Source organism: Leishmania panamensis, assembly GCF_000755165.1.
Source record: "Leishmania panamensis strain MHOM/PA/94/PSC-1 chromosome 19 sequence".
Taxonomy (NCBI): domain Eukaryota; phylum Euglenozoa; class Kinetoplastea; order Trypanosomatida; family Trypanosomatidae; genus Leishmania; species Leishmania panamensis.
In genome coordinates, this window is record NC_025864.1 from 394,857 (window position 1) to 413,060 (window position 18,204).

An 18,204-nucleotide genomic window follows, 5' to 3' on the forward strand; every position below is an offset into this window, starting at 1 on the left:
CCTCAGTTCCCTGGCATAGCCGCGGCGCACCACAGAGGCATTAGGTGAGTTGTGGCTGTGTGCGTGTGCGTGTGTGTGTAGGCGTCTGTTTTGTTTACTGGTTCGTGGCGGTATGGACACGCTGAAGGAAAAGGATTCTCGTTGGTGCTTACTCGGGTGTAGATGTGGCTTTGCACACCCCCCCCCACACACACACACATACAGGCTCTCGTCCGAGGCCCATTATGACCGCTGTCCTCCCCCCTTTTTCCTCCTCCTCTTCTGCATTCCGGCGATGCCTCTGTGGCGCCGCTGTGAACGGGAGAGTGAAAGAGAGGCGTCTCAAGAAGGGTGATGGCGCGTCTGTATCTGCCCCTTCCCGCTGGTTCAGCCGAAGGACACCCACGCACTGGTACACGACCGTGAAAGGGCGTGGATAAGCTAATGAAGGGGACACGCAGTAGAGCAAGCATGTGGTTGTCTGTATGACGGATGCTCCCTCTTCGCTCCACCACTCACCCCTCTGTCCCTCTCTCTTCGCCATGTGAGTCGAAGATGCATAACAGCAACTACCGGCCGCTGCCACTGATCACTGCTGGGCCATCCCCCCATCTCTCTGCTGAAATCCCCCATCTCTCTCCATATTCTTCATACTTTCGCCTGCGTGTGCACATGCGCCAACACGCGTGTAGGCAGGGTGAACGAGAGTAAACCAGAAGAGCAGCTGAGCTGGAGAGATAGGGGGAGTGACTGCGAGAAGTGAGCTCACTTTCATTTCTGTTGCCCTCTCTATTGGTCTTCCACGGCAGAAGCACAGATGCATTACGCTCGCATGCGTAGCGGGCGAAAGCGCCCCATCCTTTAATTTCTCCGCCCCCCCCCCCACTCTCGTGCTAAAAAGGGCGTGCGGGCCCCTGGTGTGGCGCGTACACGGTACGGCGGCTGCGCTTCACGAGTTCAAACTTCCCTCTTTCCCTCGGGGATGTTTGCCTCCGTATGTTCTCCCCCTTCCCCTACATAAAGCCACTCCCCGCTCCCACGCACGAGCACACCCTCGGTTCTCCCCCGGTGCCTCTGCGTGTGGGTGTGTGGGTGTGTGTGGATGTGAGGAAGGGGGAACAACCGATCTGACTACGCGGCAGTGGTGGTGGGGCTCTCTTTCTCTTTTCTCTTACTTCCCTGCAAAGGTGAGTAAAGCCAGCTCAAAGTGGACTCGCCGCTCTTCGCATTCAAGCACGCGTGCGTGCAGAGTCCTTTGTTGGTCTTCTCTCGCCTTTGGATACTGGCCGCCACTGTTGCCGATCTGACGCCTCTGCAAACCACGGAGAGCACAGCGCAGAGAGAGGGGGGAAGTGAGGGGTGCGGACGAAGAGCGCACGCAACAAGAAACAAGACAGTATTCGGTGTGACCACTGCGGCAAGGCACACGCTGGAAGGGAAGGCCGATACCTTATCCAGGCGGCGCAGAAGTACCGCTGTGAAGAGCCATAGCATACAAGGCATCGTTATTAAACGAAAGCCCCCGCGAGGGGAATGGATTAACTGCAGCCCCAAACTCCTCATTCGTCGTTCCTTCCTGTTCTTCTTGTCGTTTGCGCGGGTGTGTGCGAGTGTGCAGTGCTGAATCACTGGAGAGAGAGAAGGCTCCTTGCCTTGTTGTCCTCTTCTCCCCCCACCACCACCCCCCTCTCTCTCTCTCGATACGTACACAAGAACGCGTCGTACCTTGTCTCCCCCCGCCTCACTCACCTAATCCATGGTACTCACGTTATCCACACCAAAGACGGGCGCAGGCGCCTTGGCGACCCTCACTAAGGTGCCCGCCGCGAATCCATTCTCGCACACCACGCCGTTGCCGCGGTGCTACTTGCACGTGTGGGTGGTGGGCAATCCGACCAGTGGCGGGAAACGAGGAGCAGCTGTGCTGGATCGAATCCAGTCGCTGTTCTGCCAATCTTTTGGGGGAGATGCAGTGCATTCAACGAGTAGCAGCAGCTTCCTGAGCAGCCTTCCCTCACACCAGCTTGGGCCCGGGACGTCCCCGCAAAGAAGCGAGAGAGGGGAACGCGGATACAACTCACCAGCGCCGTCTGTATCGGGGGCGAGTGCCGTCTGGAATGCCACACCAGTGGCCAGTCCGGTGACGTCAGTCAACTGCACACCGCCCTCTGTGGCGTCCTCTACCAGTGGTGTGACGCTGCGTACCCTCATCATTCGCACGGACCAGAAAGGGCACCCGAAGGTGGTGAGTCACGCGCTCAGTCAACTCATTCTGTCCTCGCGTCTCGACGACTATCGCCAGCGGCCACCACATGGCCAAAGGATGCCTCCGACGCAGCACGGCAGCAACTCTTCAGAAACTGCAGGGAACACCAACGACATACGGACATTGCCGCCGCTCTGCACCTCCACCAGGGCAAGCAGCAGGCCAAAGCAGCCGCTGACGCATCACATTCTTCTCGTCGTTGGTGGCGATGGGACACTGAGCGAGGTCACGAACGGGTTGTGCATGGGAACGCTAGACAGGTTCGCACAGCTGACGCCGAGCAGCGTCTCTAGTGCTGACGCTGTTGCGACCACATCGCACACACACGTCGAGAGCGAGGCGGCGGTGTTGTCTCACCTTCTTCCCGCTGTTCTGTATGTGCCAGGAGGAACCGGGTCCGACTTTGCCAAGCTTGGGTTGTGCTGCCGCACTCCAGAGGATGCCCTGCACGTGGTGCGCGACGGACTCGCACGGCAGCTCTTCCCAGTCGCTAGCAGCAGCAGCGGTGGCGACGGCAGCGATGCTGCCAGAGCACACCTGGAGGACGAGGGCTGCAGCGCTATGGCTTCGAGCTCACCTGTTGCGCCATCAACATTGCCGGCATGCGCGGCGTACGCGGTGGACATCGGCCGGATTGAGTTTCTGCGGACCGGCACGCGACAATTCTTCATCAATGAGTGCTCCGCTGGCATGTCCTGTGACGTCATTCAGCGTGGGGAACGGTTTAAGCGCTGTTGGTGGATCTCCATGCTCGGCGGCCTAGTACTCTTCGCCGTGTCAGCCTTGATCTCGCTGCTGCTCATGACACCGAAATCACTCTATGTTTGTAAGCTCCCTCCGCGTGCGCCGCTGCCCGTTGCCTCAGTGACATGGATGAAAGACGTCGACACGGACGGCGAGGCAACCGGGACCCACGTGAACCAAGATCAGGCAAACCAGAAAGGGAATCGCAGCGGCGACGGATGCGCGGCTGGGATGTGCAGTAGCGACACAGACTGCAAGTCGACCTCCGCAAGCCTGCGCGCCGATGTGGCATCAGTGTCTCCTTTAGGATCGCCTCACTGTCTTGTTTCCCTTGCTCCTTTCACACTCCTGAGCGAGCAGTTGGATCGACTGCATGCCCAACTGGGGTGGAGAGGGCGCATGGTGTCGAACACCATCGCTCCTGGCCACCACTCGGGTGGCTCCTCCGACACATCTGCTAACTCCTTCGCTCGACGTGCAACGGCAGCCGCTCAGACCAAGAACGGCCCGGCAGCGTACGCGCAGCACGCGCGCACATCAATGCCGCCTTCACATGCAAAGAAAGAGCGATGCTCGCTGCAGACACCCTCCCATCAAGTCCTGGAGCTCCTCGACATCAGTCGCAGCGAACTCGAGGCTCACTGTACGCAGCAGCAGCAGGAGCAAGAACGACGTCATGCCGGCGCACCGGCGCTCACTTCAAGTACCCACTGCACCGCCACCGACAAAGGTGCTGTCGCGATCATGAGCTGGGGGGAAGATGAGAAGCAGCACCAACGCATACGATGCAAGATGAATGCGCAGATAGCCAACGATGACCGCATCAGCGAACACCACTGTAGGGTAAACAGTGAGGCCCTATGCGTCGACTTCGTGACCGGGACAAGCATCAGTGATGACGACTTTTCCTCGCTGACATGGGTGGAGCTGCCGTCGTCCATGATCGCCTTTGCGAACGGGCGCTGGTACGGTGGTGGCATGCTCGTCGCACCACACGCGAATCCAACAGACGGATTGCTCAGCTGCACAAACTGGGTGGCGACGATCCTACCGTTCATCTTAGGCACTTTCTCCCTCTACACAGGACGGCACGTGCACTGGCGCAACACGAGCGCCTTCGACGGCCAGCGGTTTCTCATTACGAGCATGCCTCCTTCTCCTTCCAGGGCTACGACGGCTCCTCTGAACAGCTTAGCAGACGCGTCGTCTGAAGCAGGCGAAGCCCTGTACATGGAAGCGGATGGTGAAGTGCTCGAAGCCGTACCAGCCATTGTGGAGCTCAGCGGTAAGCTTGTCTTTCTCGTACCCAGTACGACTACGGTGTCCGTTGGCAGCGCAGCTCCCGGCACAACTCGGGAGCGCCTCACTGTACAAAAGTTGAGGCAACAACACGGCAGCCGCACGCGTTTGTTCTCGGCCGACTCCGACATGGCGCCACACACACCCGGTCGACGCATCCACAGACTTCGCGATGTACTCGGCAGTTCGTTGAGGCGGCTGGCGCGGTACGGGCAGCAGTGGTTCGATAAAGGGGATTGCAGCGACGCCGTCAGTAGCAACAGGCCTGATGCATAGGCCCGAGGCACGCACGCGCGCTATAAGGGGGCGCATCTTCTCGAGCGAGATTTGTTTTTGAATGGGCGTTTGTGTGCCCGTGCAGATTCTCTTTTGGCTGCGGAGAAGGAGCGCGCAGCACGCCGTTCGTGGCGAGATCGACGGCTTTGGCTCTCTTCTGTCTTTCCTTCTAGTGCTCTGCTCTTTTTTGCCGACCAACGGCGCGCGTGGGTCTGTCTGTACTCAGCCACCCGCCCGCCTTCCCATTCTCTCTCTCTAGGCGCAGGTGTGTGTGGAGAGGGGGGGGCGTGCCTTCTTACCCCCCTCCTTTCTCCCCCTCGTACTGCATGTCAGGTCAGCCACCTGTGTTTCTCCTCGGCTTCGTTTTGTCTGTCCTTTGCCACAGCAACCCCCCCCCCTCCCCTCCCCTTCATCCCCTTGTGCGTATTCATCGACTTCCAACCCCTCCTCTTATCAGTGATGCCCCACCCATCCACTCCCTCCTTGCTAAGATAGGCAGAGGCGCCACCCGTCTGTGTACTGCTGCATGGCTGCCTGGGCATGCCGACACGTCCATCATCGGTGCACACGCGCACACCGCATGCCCCACTCCCCGGGCGCTACTGCACAAAAGAGAAAACAGGCACGGAAGGGAGGGGGGGCCTCCACCCTCACCCCCACCCCCGTAGAGTTAAGGGCTCCACTGGCACGGTCTTCTCTCCTATTGTTCTTTTTTCTTTTTGTTGCTTCTCCTCTCTCCCCTCAGACTCTTCCTTGACTGCCATGCAGAGAGAACCCAAGCAAGCGAGAGAGAATCGCATAATAAGCAGGCAAGCGTCAGAGGAGATGCACACTCCCATACGCACACGCGCTGTGACACTGAAGGCAGTGCAGTATGTATAAATCGTGTAAGCCTACTGACCTCAGTTGCCAGCGTTGAGTAAATAGTACTGTGTAACGGAGAATGACCCCCCCCCTTGCGTTTGCACTGAGAGACGCACCTTGTCTCTGTTGCTGCTTCGTTCTCTGCTATTGTTGAGTAGAGCATGGGGCACAGCCAGGCGCACATTGTAGCAGCCCTTCCTCTCTCGCTCGCGTGTGCAAGTGCGAGGAGGTGCTGTCTTTCCTCTTTTCTGTGTGTGTGTGTGTCTCTCTCTCCTCCTGGAGCTTCTCGGACTGCCACTGTGTGCCACTCTCTTCTACTGCTCTCCTTCCCCCCTCTCTCTCTGTATCAACTCCTCCCTCCCCCTCATCCCCCCCATCATGGCTGATGCCGCCAGCGCTTGCGTAGAGTACGCGTATCCGTCATTGCCTCGCCCGCAGCACAGTCCAAGGCCCTCCTCCCCCACTCTCCTCCCTCTCTCCGTCAGAGGCACACGTTGCGCCAGCGCAGCTCGCAGAATCCACTCGGGCCGCACCCCCCACTCCTCCGGCGTCTTTCGACTGTTTTCCTTGGTTTGGTTGGTTCGTGTTTGTTTCCCTTATATAGACCGACTTAGAGGGCACACAAGCAGCCCCCTCCGCGCATTATTCTCAGAGACTCACCCTCTGCCACCACCCCCATCACCCCCTCACACACAAACACCCACACACGTTTGTGTGCCGGGGCTTCTTCCTCTGCAACTTGCCTGACTCGCGTTGCATGGGGCGAGAGAAGTAGAAAATGAGTGCGGCACCTCACTCCTCCCCCCCCCCACCCCCACACACACACACGCCCACGCGCCTCCCTCCTGAGTCCCACAGCGGTGCCACTTCATCGCCTTTGACGCGTTTGATGTCGTTGACGCACACTTCAGGCAGAGAAGCACAGCAGGCGGTGGTGGTGCATTCTTAGATCCTCTCACGCAACTTGTAGTGTGAGTTTGTTGGGGTAGGAAGCCGCCTTGGTACGCCCCGTGAACCCCTCAATCAGTCTGCGCAACTTCAGACAACCTCCTTGGGCACTGCTGCTCTCCACTAAAAGACCGCAATAGATAGGATGATCTTCATCGAGCCGGATGTGGACTGCTTCCGGCTGCACCTGCGGGACGTCTGGGTGCCAGCACCGGTTCTCGGGCAAAACCTGGGCACCATCGCTGGCCCCTCGGCCTCAGCACCAACGTCAGCGCTTGCTAGGCCAGTTTCTCGATGCAACAAGCCAAATGGCGGCAAGCACAACGCGCCCCTGTCACACAGTGGCTTGAAGACGGAAACAACGACGGAGGCTGCGCGTGCGAGACCCTCTAGCTCAGCCACGCGAGAGCACAACGTCCTTTATGCAGATGAGGCGTCCTCCTGTGCCAAGATAACCCTCGAGGAACGTGCCGACGCCGTGCATCGAGCACTGTTGAGCACCCTGCACGCCCGTTTCCCCTACGAAGCCCTGGACACGCTAGAGTACGCCTACATTCTAGTCGTCACGCATCACACCGCCCTATCGCTTGGCAGCCAGGCCGTCACCGATGATGAACTGCACTGCCTCACCTCCCTCAGCGGTTTCCTGCCGGAGGAGCTGCGCTATCGGACCTTTCCTTCACACCTCAACACCGTTATCGATCCGGCGTCAGTCGTAGCAGACGCAACAACCTTCGTCAAGCCAGCGCCACCAGCGACAATGAGTGGAGTAGCAGCCGACTCCGCCACCGCAGCCCCCGCCGCATCCTCAGCGGCTCGCCCGTCCATCCGCGTCATGGACGACAATGCAGCCACCAGTGCGGTACAGGAAGAGGAGAGCGTCGCTCACGTCATGACGCAGGCACTACACAGTGCTTCCATGCCACCTCGCTTCTACGACTCGATCTTTCTGCTCTCTCGGGCCCTAACGCCAGAGCAGCAGGCTCTATATTACGAGATGCAGCTCAGCGGCCGCTGTCCCGTCACCTGTGAAGCCGTGCACCAAGTCGGTGCTACCACTGAGAAGGCAAACTGGGGCAGCGGCGCATGCGGTAACACCAACACACGTATGGAGCTCTTCTCTGTCATTCAAGGGAACTTTACTCACTACGTACCAGTCGACGGGAGTGGAGGTGGCAACTCGGCGGCAAAAGCAGCGCGCCCCGCCACGTCGTGCAGCAGCCTTCGCCACGTGGCGGGGGAAAGCGACACCTACAGAGTATCGTCCACTGCTCCCAGCAGCGATGAGCCTGCACAAGCGGCATCGCGGCCAAGGTCAGTGTCAGAGGCTCGCTCGCTCTACTTCTCTGTCTACCGTATTCCCCTTAGCCGCTTCCGCCCTGCCGAGCAGCAGTACTACACGAGCCAACGCGAGGAGCTGCGGTGGCGTCAGCGACACCGCGGCCGGTCAAGCTACCACACGTGGTGGCGAAAAGGGCAGTCGGTGAGGCAGGCGACGAGCACTGCCACGCCGTCGTGCGGCTCCTGCAACAGCAGTGAGAGCGAGGCTGATGGTGAAGACTGGGAAAAGGCGGTAGGTCCAACAGTAAAGGTGGCTTCTCCGTTATCCGGGGACAATTTGCGGCGCAATCACGACGTGGCCAATGCGATCGAAAAGCTCTTCAGCAGCGAAGGCCACAGTGCCAGCGGCGCGGCGGAGCAAGCGCCAACGGCAGAGCAACGCAGCGCGTTTCGCTTCTTTCGCACTTGCCACGAGGTGCTCACAAACTACGCTATAGCGCATTCGCCGTATGCTGACACAGGCGCAATGGAAAATGAGGAAGCGGCAGTAGACAGGGCGCCCTCTCCGTCGCCGCCCGCCACCACGTCAGCCGTGCACTCGCCTTCAGACCAGCAGGACCACCCGCGGCTGCCCTGGTTCCCGCGCCGGTTCTCTGGCGTCTCTTACGTCGGTGTTACCCGCCTCCTCTACTCGCTGGCCCCATGCAACTGCTACCACCTCGTAATGAAGGACCACAATGCCCTCTATTATGCACAATCGCATCGTGCTCCGTACAAACCGCAGACAGCGCAACTCTGCCTGGTCTCTGACATCTCGCCCGAGACTGGAGGCGCTGCAGCGCTGCAGCGCCAACAAGACGACACTGGTGGCGGCGGAGGCGGCGTGCTGCGGCTGGCACAGCTAAAGTCAAGCACATCGCCACTCGCGACGACTTCGCGGGGCGTTGGAGAGAACCATACCTATTGCGAAACCGAACTCCACCGCGCAGTGACAGCTGCGTCGGCCGCACCGCCGACAGCCCCCGCCTCCGCTGCGGAAGTGAGGCGCCGTAGAGTAGGTGAACAGAAGACTCAGGAGGTGCAGCCGCGTGCACCATCGCAGATGCCAGGCGTGACAGGGCAAGTGCTGTCTCTAGGTCGCGCGGCGCCAGGGCCCAGGACCGACAAGCTGGCCGTTGGCGATGGTGCCGGTGGCGCAGCAGCTATCGGTCGCCGAAGCGATCTCGTGTGTATGTCATTCCCGTCTCGTGCACCATCTCCCGAGCGTGCCGACCGAGCGTCAGTCCAGACCTGGGTAACAACAGCCACGACAACGCACGGAAGATCGCATCCTCCCTCCTCAGCAACGCCGATGCAACCATGCGGCGACCTCGTCTCAGCCACAGACGGCTTCCTCTGTGTATCGGTGTCTCTCATCTGCAACAGCATCTCCGGGAACCCACAAACGAGGTTGCAAAACCTTACGGAGAAGGGGGTGCATGTCCCCAGCTTTCTCTTACCTGATGGCGCGCGCACTGTGGGTAGTCCCGACGCGGCCCCGAGCTGTCGAAGTTCGCATGAAGTCGCTTCGGTCGACGGTGGCGCTGATGCAGCCGCCGTGAATCTCTTCAAGGCACTTTCGCAGTCGTCGTTCGCACATCACAAGCTGCGGTACGGATGCATACGCTCCGTCATCTCTGTAGCCGTTCTGGACAGCTCGCAGCTCATGTCGCATGCCAACCCCGCCGCCGCTGCAGGCGGCGGCACAAGTTCGGATGGGGCGCGACAGTACGGCACCCGTGAGGCGACGCAGCTTCAGCTGAGCCAGGACTACTCCTGTCGCGGCCTCGTCGACCACACGTGGCTCTCAATCCCAGTGCAGCGGACGCCGGCGGAGCAGGAAGCAATTCACTGGATGCCGGTGATGCTCGGCTGCACAGATTGCGTGAGCGACGTTGGGCTGCGGACGGCCGTGCACCTAGGCATCTTCCCACATGCGTCGCCGCCGTCGCGCGGTGCGAAGGGAAACCTCACCGGCCTCTCAGCTGCATGCCTGCCCACATCAGTGGACCAGTTTGATGGGGTGCTGCCAACCCGTGACGGTACGCTGTCGTCGTTGAGGCCGTCACAACGCAAGAAGAGCGCAAGCACCACTGCTGCTGGTTACGCCCACGCCGACGCCAGGCCCTCAAACGACAAGAAGGACATGAGCAGACGGATGCCTCCAGTGGCACCACTGCGACCCTACCCTGTCAACGGTGCCAAAGACGGTGTCACTGCTGCTACCTCTGCAACGACAGCGAGCCCATCGTGCGCAGCCGCCATCAATGTCAGAGCTGCTCCTCCAAACATTCAGGAGAAGAGTGAGTCACCGCCGGCAGGAAGAGAATGCGAAAGAGAAGCTGTCGCTGCGCCTGCTACTACGATCTCCCTGGTCCGGTCATCCAGCTCAAGTCCGGAGATTCGAGTAGAACAGGCCCACACGCCGGTGAACTCCTTCGCCACCCTCCATCAGCAACAAGGCGTGCCCACTGCTTTCAACTCTGCGGGTGGCGACCACTCTCGTGCGGGGCCGCACCGCATGGCTGGCCCGGCATCACCACCCCTCACGCGACCCTCCTCGCCAAGTCGCCGTCCCGACGCTCAAGTGCCGCGCACTACTACAACGTTTGACCGGCTGTCCATCACGGTGACGGCGCCGAACGAGAAGAGTCAGATGGGACACAAAAATGTCAACGTGGACTTTGATGAGGAGGAGCGAGTAGGCGCCCCTATTCCTCCTGCGACGGCCACGTCGGTGCGGCTGGCGCGTGGTGGGATCGCGCTCACCTTTGACGCCTGGCCAGCGCAGCAGCGGAAGTCGCCGTCCTCCTTCAAGGCCGGCGGCGCGTTCAAAGCGCGTCGGCCCCGTGCCAATCTGACGCCTGAGAGCGTGCAGGGCTCTGTTGAGTTTTTGCGCGACTGCAGCGTTGCTGTGACCCGCAGCAGGCATGGGGGTGATGCGGTGAAGAGTAGATCTGACAACGAAGCGTCCATCGAGACGGCTGCGGACTCCTTTGATGGCGACGACGATTACCTCGAGCGCTGCCCGTCTCCGATCCGCACGCGAGCATCCGCACGAACGCCGCAAGCGGTGGGGTGGACGCCACCACGAGGAACCAACATGACACGAGTTTTAGCAGCAGCCCAGCAGGCAGACAACACCCGTCGCGGCTGTGGTGGTGCCGGTGTTGGTGACGACGCTAAATTTAACTTGCAAAGCAGCGGTGCATTCGCAGCAGCGCTACCGGGCTATTCTGCCGGAGCTCGGGATGCACCACAGGCAGCAACCAAAACAATCAACTGGGCCGACAAACCATTCTCGAGCGCAACCGCCACAAGAACTGGCACTCACACAGGCGGAAGCCTTCATTTTCCCTCCGCCTTTCACACCACAGTGGAGACCACTGGGATAGCGGAGGAACAGCTCGATGCGGAGGGCAGCGTACCCAGACGTGGCGTGGCGATGCCGACAACGTATGCGGCGGCGGCGGAGCGCCACGCTGGGGTGTTGGGCACCAGCGGCAATCCTAAAAGCAGCAGGAGTAGCGGCCCCCCACAAGTCAGCCTCTGGGCGTCCCGCCTCAATCCTTTCCTGACGCAGGCGCACAAGACGCCTGCCGCGAACAGTAGCCAGCCGTACCACCTCGACGTGGGCGCGCCACCGCATCCCCCACCGCCACCACATTGCTTTGCCTCATATACTCCCTTTCAACGTGCCAGTGGACTGCCCCAGCATGTACAGCAACAGCAGCAGCAGCTGGCACCACTCCTCGCTGCTCATTGCACTGGCGCCAGTGCAACGCCAACGCCAACGCACCGCTTCTCTGCCTTCTTCACGTCGTTTGACCAAGGCACCGAGCTGCCCCACCAAACAGCTGCACCGACGCCGGAGCAGCAACGGCTGCTGCACACGCACCCGCAAGACCGCCGGCCTCTTCCCGCTTCACGACAGCACAGCACAGGCGCCACCGGCTTCTCTGCTGCCTCCGCGCCGCACTCGCGCGTCTTGCCGTCGACTCTGGACCTCTCCGCCTCCGGGGTTTCGGTTAGCAGCAACAGCGACTCGGCAAGCATGTGGCTGCCACTCCAACAGCACCCATCAGCGTCGCCACCGTCGCAAGAGTGCTTCTTCGATGATGCTGGGGCTCTACACACAACTTGTGAAAAGCGTGAAGATCGTCGTGGCACTGTAATCGCAGCTAACACGGCTACACCAACCGCCACTGGCGACGGCGACATCGCCCCGCGCGGCGTTCAGAGTGCTGCCCGGCCATCAGCCTACTTTTCCATGACGTGGAACGCGTGCAAAACAGTGCAAGGTGCATCGGAGCAGATGGCAGAACGACCGCAGCAACAACAGCGGCTCTCAGGCGGCGTGGCAGGGCACCCCTTCTCTTCCTGCTGGCTCTCTTCTCCTCCACGACACGAAACGTACGAGCAAACGCAGGAGCCCCAGTCGCATCCACGCAGCCCCTTCTACCCTCCGTCGACGCCGCTGGGACTGCCATCCTCGTTCGCCGCTGCGCGAAGCGCGCCGCCATTATCGGGGCAGACGTCAAACCGCAGTGCCCACTATACAGCCCCAGCGCGGCAAACCATCGGCGCCGGATACCCTTCTTTGCTCCCGCCCCCTCTGGCACCGCGGCGTGGCAGCGGTCGCGGTGGCCAAGCCGCCTCGGCAGCCGACGCGCGTCACCTCAGTCGCAGCCTCTTCATCGACGAGTACGACAACACGGCTGCCACCGTCAGCTCAGTACCGCACCTCCACGGAAACGGTCAGGGCGCAAGCCGTGTACGACCGCGTGGTCTCTCGGCGATGGATGCCGCGTGGTGGCAACCCGTTCGCGAGTTATCCTCCGCACCGAACCTCCGCTATGGTGCTGCAATACCGGCAGCAGATCATTCGCAGTCCAGCACGAGCGCGCTGTGCTTGCCGGGCACCGACCAGCCGTACAACTTACTCCGGAGCACCACCTCGGGCCCTAACGGCCATCGCAGAGATCTTTATGGCAATGACGGTGGATGTCAGAATGCTGGCGACGCCACAGCCGACGATCTCGCCTTTCAGCAACGAAGGCGACATTCGTACTACTGTTGTGATGCCTCATCACTGGGCTGTGGAGCGGCTACTGCACCCCTGCATCCTGTGAGGGCCGCCGTGCCACCATCGCGTCTCGGTGGCCTCAAAGCAGACGCGGGATTCGAAGAAAATCAAGGCGTAGACGAGGTCTGCGCTGCAGAGCTTTCGCTGTCTCCAGTGACGCCACGCCGCACGCAGATGCAGACGCCATTCGCGATGCGTCGTGCCCGCTGCGCGGCTGCCACCGCGGGGCACAGCCTGGGACCGTTGTCCTGTCGTCGCCCTCCACTCGCGCCGCGCAGTACTGATGGCGATGCTGCACGTAACACTCTCTCTGGCGGGGCGGGCACGCATAAGTTGCACAAGTTTTGTGCCGGCTACGGTGCCGCCATGCCATCGTACTCCGCGGCGTGGCGCGATGGCCTGTCGGTCCGCGAGCGAGTTCAGCTGCGCCGGTGGGCGTTAGACAAGGAGGAGCGACTGCACAGCTATCGCACACACCTGCAGGAGAATTACCTCTGGGGATCAATGCCGAAGCGCTACTGCTTCGAACGACAGGCAGGTGATGCCGCAGCTGACATGACTAGTGCTTCCCTGGGCAGTGGCCCAGTACGGGAAAGCGATGTGGAGGAGGACGGCAAACAACAGCAGTTCGCTACCGTTGGCTACGCAGCTTGGACGCCGCGGACTACAGCCGTGCCGCCTGTGAGGCATCAGACAGCAGGGGTGTTGCAGGTAGCGAGAGATGCACAGGACTTCCGCCTCGGCGGGCACTGCTCTGCGCCTGAGTCGACCACTTTAGAGGTCCGCGGGTTATCTGTCGATGCAGCGCGGGTCTGCCAAGCCGAGGCACATCTTCGCCAGCAGGCAAAACAGCAGGCATATATGGAAGCCCGACAGCAGGTGGAGGAGCTCCTCGATGGCGCTGCTGCCGCAGGACTCGCAACCACCGGTGTCAACGTGAGCTTCACTCTGCGCGACGTGGCCACTGTCTTCCTTCGACTGCCACGCACCTCTCTGCATGTGCCACGGACGCCAGGATCGGGGCCGCCATACGTCATCGGCGGTGCTGGACTGGAAGTGCTGGACATTTGCCATGCCGTCTGTCGCACCGAGGGGGTGTCGTGCTTCCTCTCCCGCAGGCCCACGCAGCTGCGGGGCGGGTGGGCGAGCTATCTGGAGCGCATCAACCTCTATCAAGAGCCTTTCTTCTTGCGTGATCAAGCGTTCGTGCTCCTCTTACCCGTCCCGCACGCGCCAACACTGAAAGTGTGCGTCGCGATCCACAACATCAACGACCTGCTGGCGCTTGTGTGCCAGACGCCAGTGGCGCGCATTTTACCAACAACTGAGGAAACGTGGATACGGCAACGTCAGTACGGCTTTGAAGACGCGAACGGCGACGCAGAGGAGCCGCAGGAGGCGGAGGCGGTCGTTGAGGAGCGGCGGTGGCTCTTTGGGCTTTTCACAACTCGGCGACTTGCGCCGGCCGCTGGCGCGCGCGCGCCACGCAAAGCCCAACAGCAGCTGCCGTCACTGGAGGACAGTGACGTGGCACGCCGAGCAGAGTGCTGTCGCCTCCGTCGCGAGTATCAGATGGACGGGCTGTGCCTCACGTGGCGTCATCGGGCCCGACTGTGGTACGCATTGCTGCGGGCCGGGTTGAACTGCCTCGAACTTCCGGCTTGCACGTCGCCATTCTTGATCGACTCCGTCGCGTGCAAGGCGAGGTGCGCACTGCTGTGTGGCCGCATTGCCGCCTACGCAGTAGCGCACTACCGCCTTGAAACGCTCAAGGCTATACGGCAGTTGTACCTCGAGACGCGTGCCGCGGAACTGTCGAAGGACCGGATGTTGAAGCCTTGTGATCGCACCCATCACGGGGCCACACGCGGGATTCGACTTGGTCGGACGAGGGGCAGCAGCAGTCATGGGGCAGCGAGCCGCCTGCTGTGCACTTCACCGACGCTCGCGTCGGTATCCGCGCAACAGGAGCGGTGCGGTGAATGCTTTGACAGTGATGGTGTCTCGAGCACGGTACATCAAGGTATCTATTCAGAAGCGCGGAGCGGGGCTCGTGATTCAGCGCTCAAGACGGCTCCTTATAATTACTTCAGCAGCACCGACGAGGCTGCTCGAGACCCACGAGCGGTGCGCAGCGGAGTTGCCTTCATCCTCGACAAACCGTCGATCACGTGTAGCAGGCAGCCACCCCTCGCTGCTTCGACTTCAGCGTCTTTCCACACAGGACACTTCGAGTCCGCGCGGCAGAGGATGGGGAATCGTAGTGATGAGCAACATCAGTGGGAAAAAACATCTATACCCCCTCAACCCTCCGCAATGAGGGACGCCTCACGCGCCCATCCTCCTCTGCGGCGGCTGGCCTCCTCTTCGCGCGACGGGTGGGCGGCGGGGCCGCCAACACCGCGCACGACACGCTCAATGGAACTACGACTTGCCGCTACCCAACGTGTGGCCGCGGGTGACGTACCAGCGGCCTCACTGCGCCATGCCACGCACAGATCGGGGCTTGGAGAAGGCCGATTGACATTCAGCGATTGCAGCGACACCTTCGGTCTTCCCTCGCACCGTGGCTTCATGCCCGCCCCTGGTCGACCATCTGCGCCACCACCACGGCAACAGCAACAGCAGCCTTTATGGAGTAGTGACCTTGGCACTTGCGCCACATCAGCGTCCCCCGTTGAGGGCCTCGATGGGGAAATTGACACTGCGTGGAACCACACACGCGCGCGCAACAACGCAGCTGCGACCGCCCACAGACACGGGGGCACGCCTGCCAGACCAGTATCGGCGGCACCGGGAATCGCCTCTGCTAACGTCTTCTACGACGTGGAGGCGGACAACCACCGGTACGCTAGTGGCGGCGCGTGTGGGGCGATGCATCTCGTCCGTAGTGCGGCCACTTCATTGGATCAACGGAGCCACGCATCGAGTGCGTCGCACGGACTGTTCTCCCCCGCCAGGTCTACCGTAGCGTCCTACCCTAGCGGCACCTCGCTCGCACCGTCGTCGAAGGTAAAGGTCTCGACTGCCGCAACGGGCGACGCACAGCGCATCGTTCTCCCCTCGGCCGCAACATCCACCGACTTGGACCCTCTCCTGCATGTCGATCGTGATGGCGCATTGGCGAGCGCGCTTGCCCGTCTGACCGAGGACCGCGCCGCAAACATTGCTCCGCCGCTGACAGCCGTGCTATCCATTGTGCCACTTGCAGCGCAACCCGTGCGTGGCGCAGGTGCTGGCGTGGTAGACGCCGGTGATGCCCCAACCGCCACCCCCGCTAACGCCAGTGCACCATTGCCATTGTACGCCGGCTTCATTCCAACCCCGCTGGAAGTACAGCAGCACCTTGCTCAGCCGTTCAACCTCTCCATCGGGCAGGTGCAGCAGCTGCTGCAGTGGCAATGGGAACATCATCAGCACTGCTACACGCTGATGCCAATGCCTCTCTTCATCGGTCCAGCAGCTGGTCCCACAGAGGTGGACCTCTCACTCAGGCTCTGGTCGTCTCCGCAGAGGGTGGACTCGGCGAGCCGCGGCGGGCTCAATGGGCAGGCATCTGCCGCGTCGCCGTCCTACGCGGTTTCGCCGCTGGCGCGCGAACTTTTGCTGCACCTTCTGCGGTGGTCGTGGCTTCTGCCTATCGACCACGAGGCGACCCAATGCAGCCGGCGTCATCGACTGGCCACCACCACCAGCCACGGCATCTCTTCGTTCGTGGGCTTCCTCATCTTGCCGTCAGCGCGCCATCGTGAGCGATGGCGCATACTGCCGCTCCTCGTGCTCCTCGTCGCCGCCGCGGAGTACTCGGCGTGGTGCCTTCGCGCTCTTCTCTTTTTCGCCATCGGCTACTGCACTTTGAACTGCATGACAGTTGGCCTGCTAACGCCTCTGCCTTCACACCGTGGTGCCCGCAGCCGCCGCAGTTGCGGCAGATGGCTTCCACGACAGTGGTGGTGGGGCATGCAGAGGACCGGCACGACTGATGGGTGTAGGAGAGGGCACCGCCGCTCTGCCTCCCGTCTCGCACGTAACCCTTTCCCCGTGCCGGAGAACAACGTCCCACCTATCGACAACCGTGTGAGCCTTCTCTACTCCCTCGGCGAGTCCACGACGCTGGACATACTCGAGGGGCGACGGGTGCATTGTGCAGCGCAGGCGGTGCTCGTCCGCGTGCTGCGCCTGCAGAGCGCGGCTGCATCGCTTCTGAGTCGGTGCCAGCTCTTCTTCTTCGGCTACTCCACGGCGCTCTCCCTGTGGGTCGTGCTGCTGCTCGTCGCGTACGCACTTTTGTATGTGGCGTACCTCGAAGCAGGGCGTGTAGTACAGCGAAGCCCTGCCGAGGCAGTGTTTACCGCGGCGGTAGGGCAGCAGCGAGGTGCGGTCTGGTCAGCAAAGTGCAGTAACTACGAGAGTGACAAGGCACCCTTGGTGCTTTGGCAAGTCACGAGAGGAGTGGCGCGCGCGATATGGATGAATACCTATGCCGCATCAGTGGCATCATTCGGCCTCTCTCAACCGGCGGCGTCTGCGTCCACAGGGGCCGCAGTACCGCCACTAGAACCGCTGCAGCCTACTATGGATGGCGACAACGAAGCCGCCGCCGCGGGAGTTGCGGGGGCAGTGGAGACACAACTCTTCGGTCACAGCGCTGCAGTAGTAGCCACGGAGAGAGGCGGCGGTCGTGAGGGGGTGGGTGAGGCTCATGGGCATCACACCAACCCTTCCTACTTTTACCAGAACGGCAGGTACTACGCGTATGACGCAGAGCCACCAGCGTGGGCGAAGTCGGAGGCCACCACCGCCGTCTCTGCCTCGCCCAGCACTGGTGCCCCATCAGGTGTGTGGCATGCGCGTCCGCCAGCGCAACCCCAAGAAGAACAGCAGTTTCCGTCGGTACGCTTGGTGCAGTCGCAGAGCGAGCGGCTCAACCGCGTTACCCAAAGCGGCGCCAGCGATGGGAAGGACACTAGTGGCAGCCATCGGTCGCCCGCATTAGACAAGCGCTCCGCGGACGCGATGGACTCAAAATCAGTGCCCACCACGACCAGCAGTAGCGTCCCTTATCGGTGCCCCAGCAAGTGGACAGGCTCCTCAGCGGCGGACCCCAGCGTGCTGTGGTTCCTCGTTATTGCCTACATCGTCACTGTCTGCCTGCCGTGGTCGCCGTACCGGTGGCTGTGGTGGCGAGTGTGGAGTATCCTGACGCATGACGACGCCCTGGCCAGGCGACCACTTCTTACCGTGTGAGAAGGGTCAGCGCCGTCACCGATCACTCGATTTGCGTCTTGTGTGGGAGTCTGTCGCTCTGTAAATCTTGTCCATTCCCTCTTTGCCCTCACAGTCGACAGTGCCTGGTGTGTGGCAACAGGGAACGTCTTGTTTGTGCATGGAGAGCCACTTGGCGCCTTTTTCTTCAGTTGGC

The 18,204-nt window shown here is 61.4% G+C and overlaps 2 protein-coding genes across 2 annotated transcripts; both read left to right on the forward strand.

Moving 5' to 3' along the window:
- Window positions 1-1,735: 1,735 nt before the first annotated feature.
- LPMP_190930 (diacylglycerol kinase, putative) lies at window positions 1,736-4,564 on the forward strand (the record flags this gene model as incomplete). The annotated part of the gene is made up of 1 exon (XM_010699787.1): window positions 1,736-4,564. The coding sequence occupies one exon, from the start codon at window positions 1,736-1,738 to the stop codon at window positions 4,562-4,564; it is 2,829 nt and encodes a 942-aa protein (XP_010698089.1).
- A 1,957-nt stretch (window positions 4,565-6,521) lies between these two features.
- LPMP_190940 (hypothetical protein) lies at window positions 6,522-18,029 on the forward strand (the record flags this gene model as incomplete). Its single annotated transcript, XM_010699788.1, has 1 exon — window positions 6,522-18,029. One exon carries the CDS (start codon window positions 6,522-6,524, stop codon window positions 18,027-18,029), a length of 11,508 nt encoding a protein of 3,835 aa, XP_010698090.1.
- Window positions 18,030-18,204: the final 175 nt, after the last annotated feature.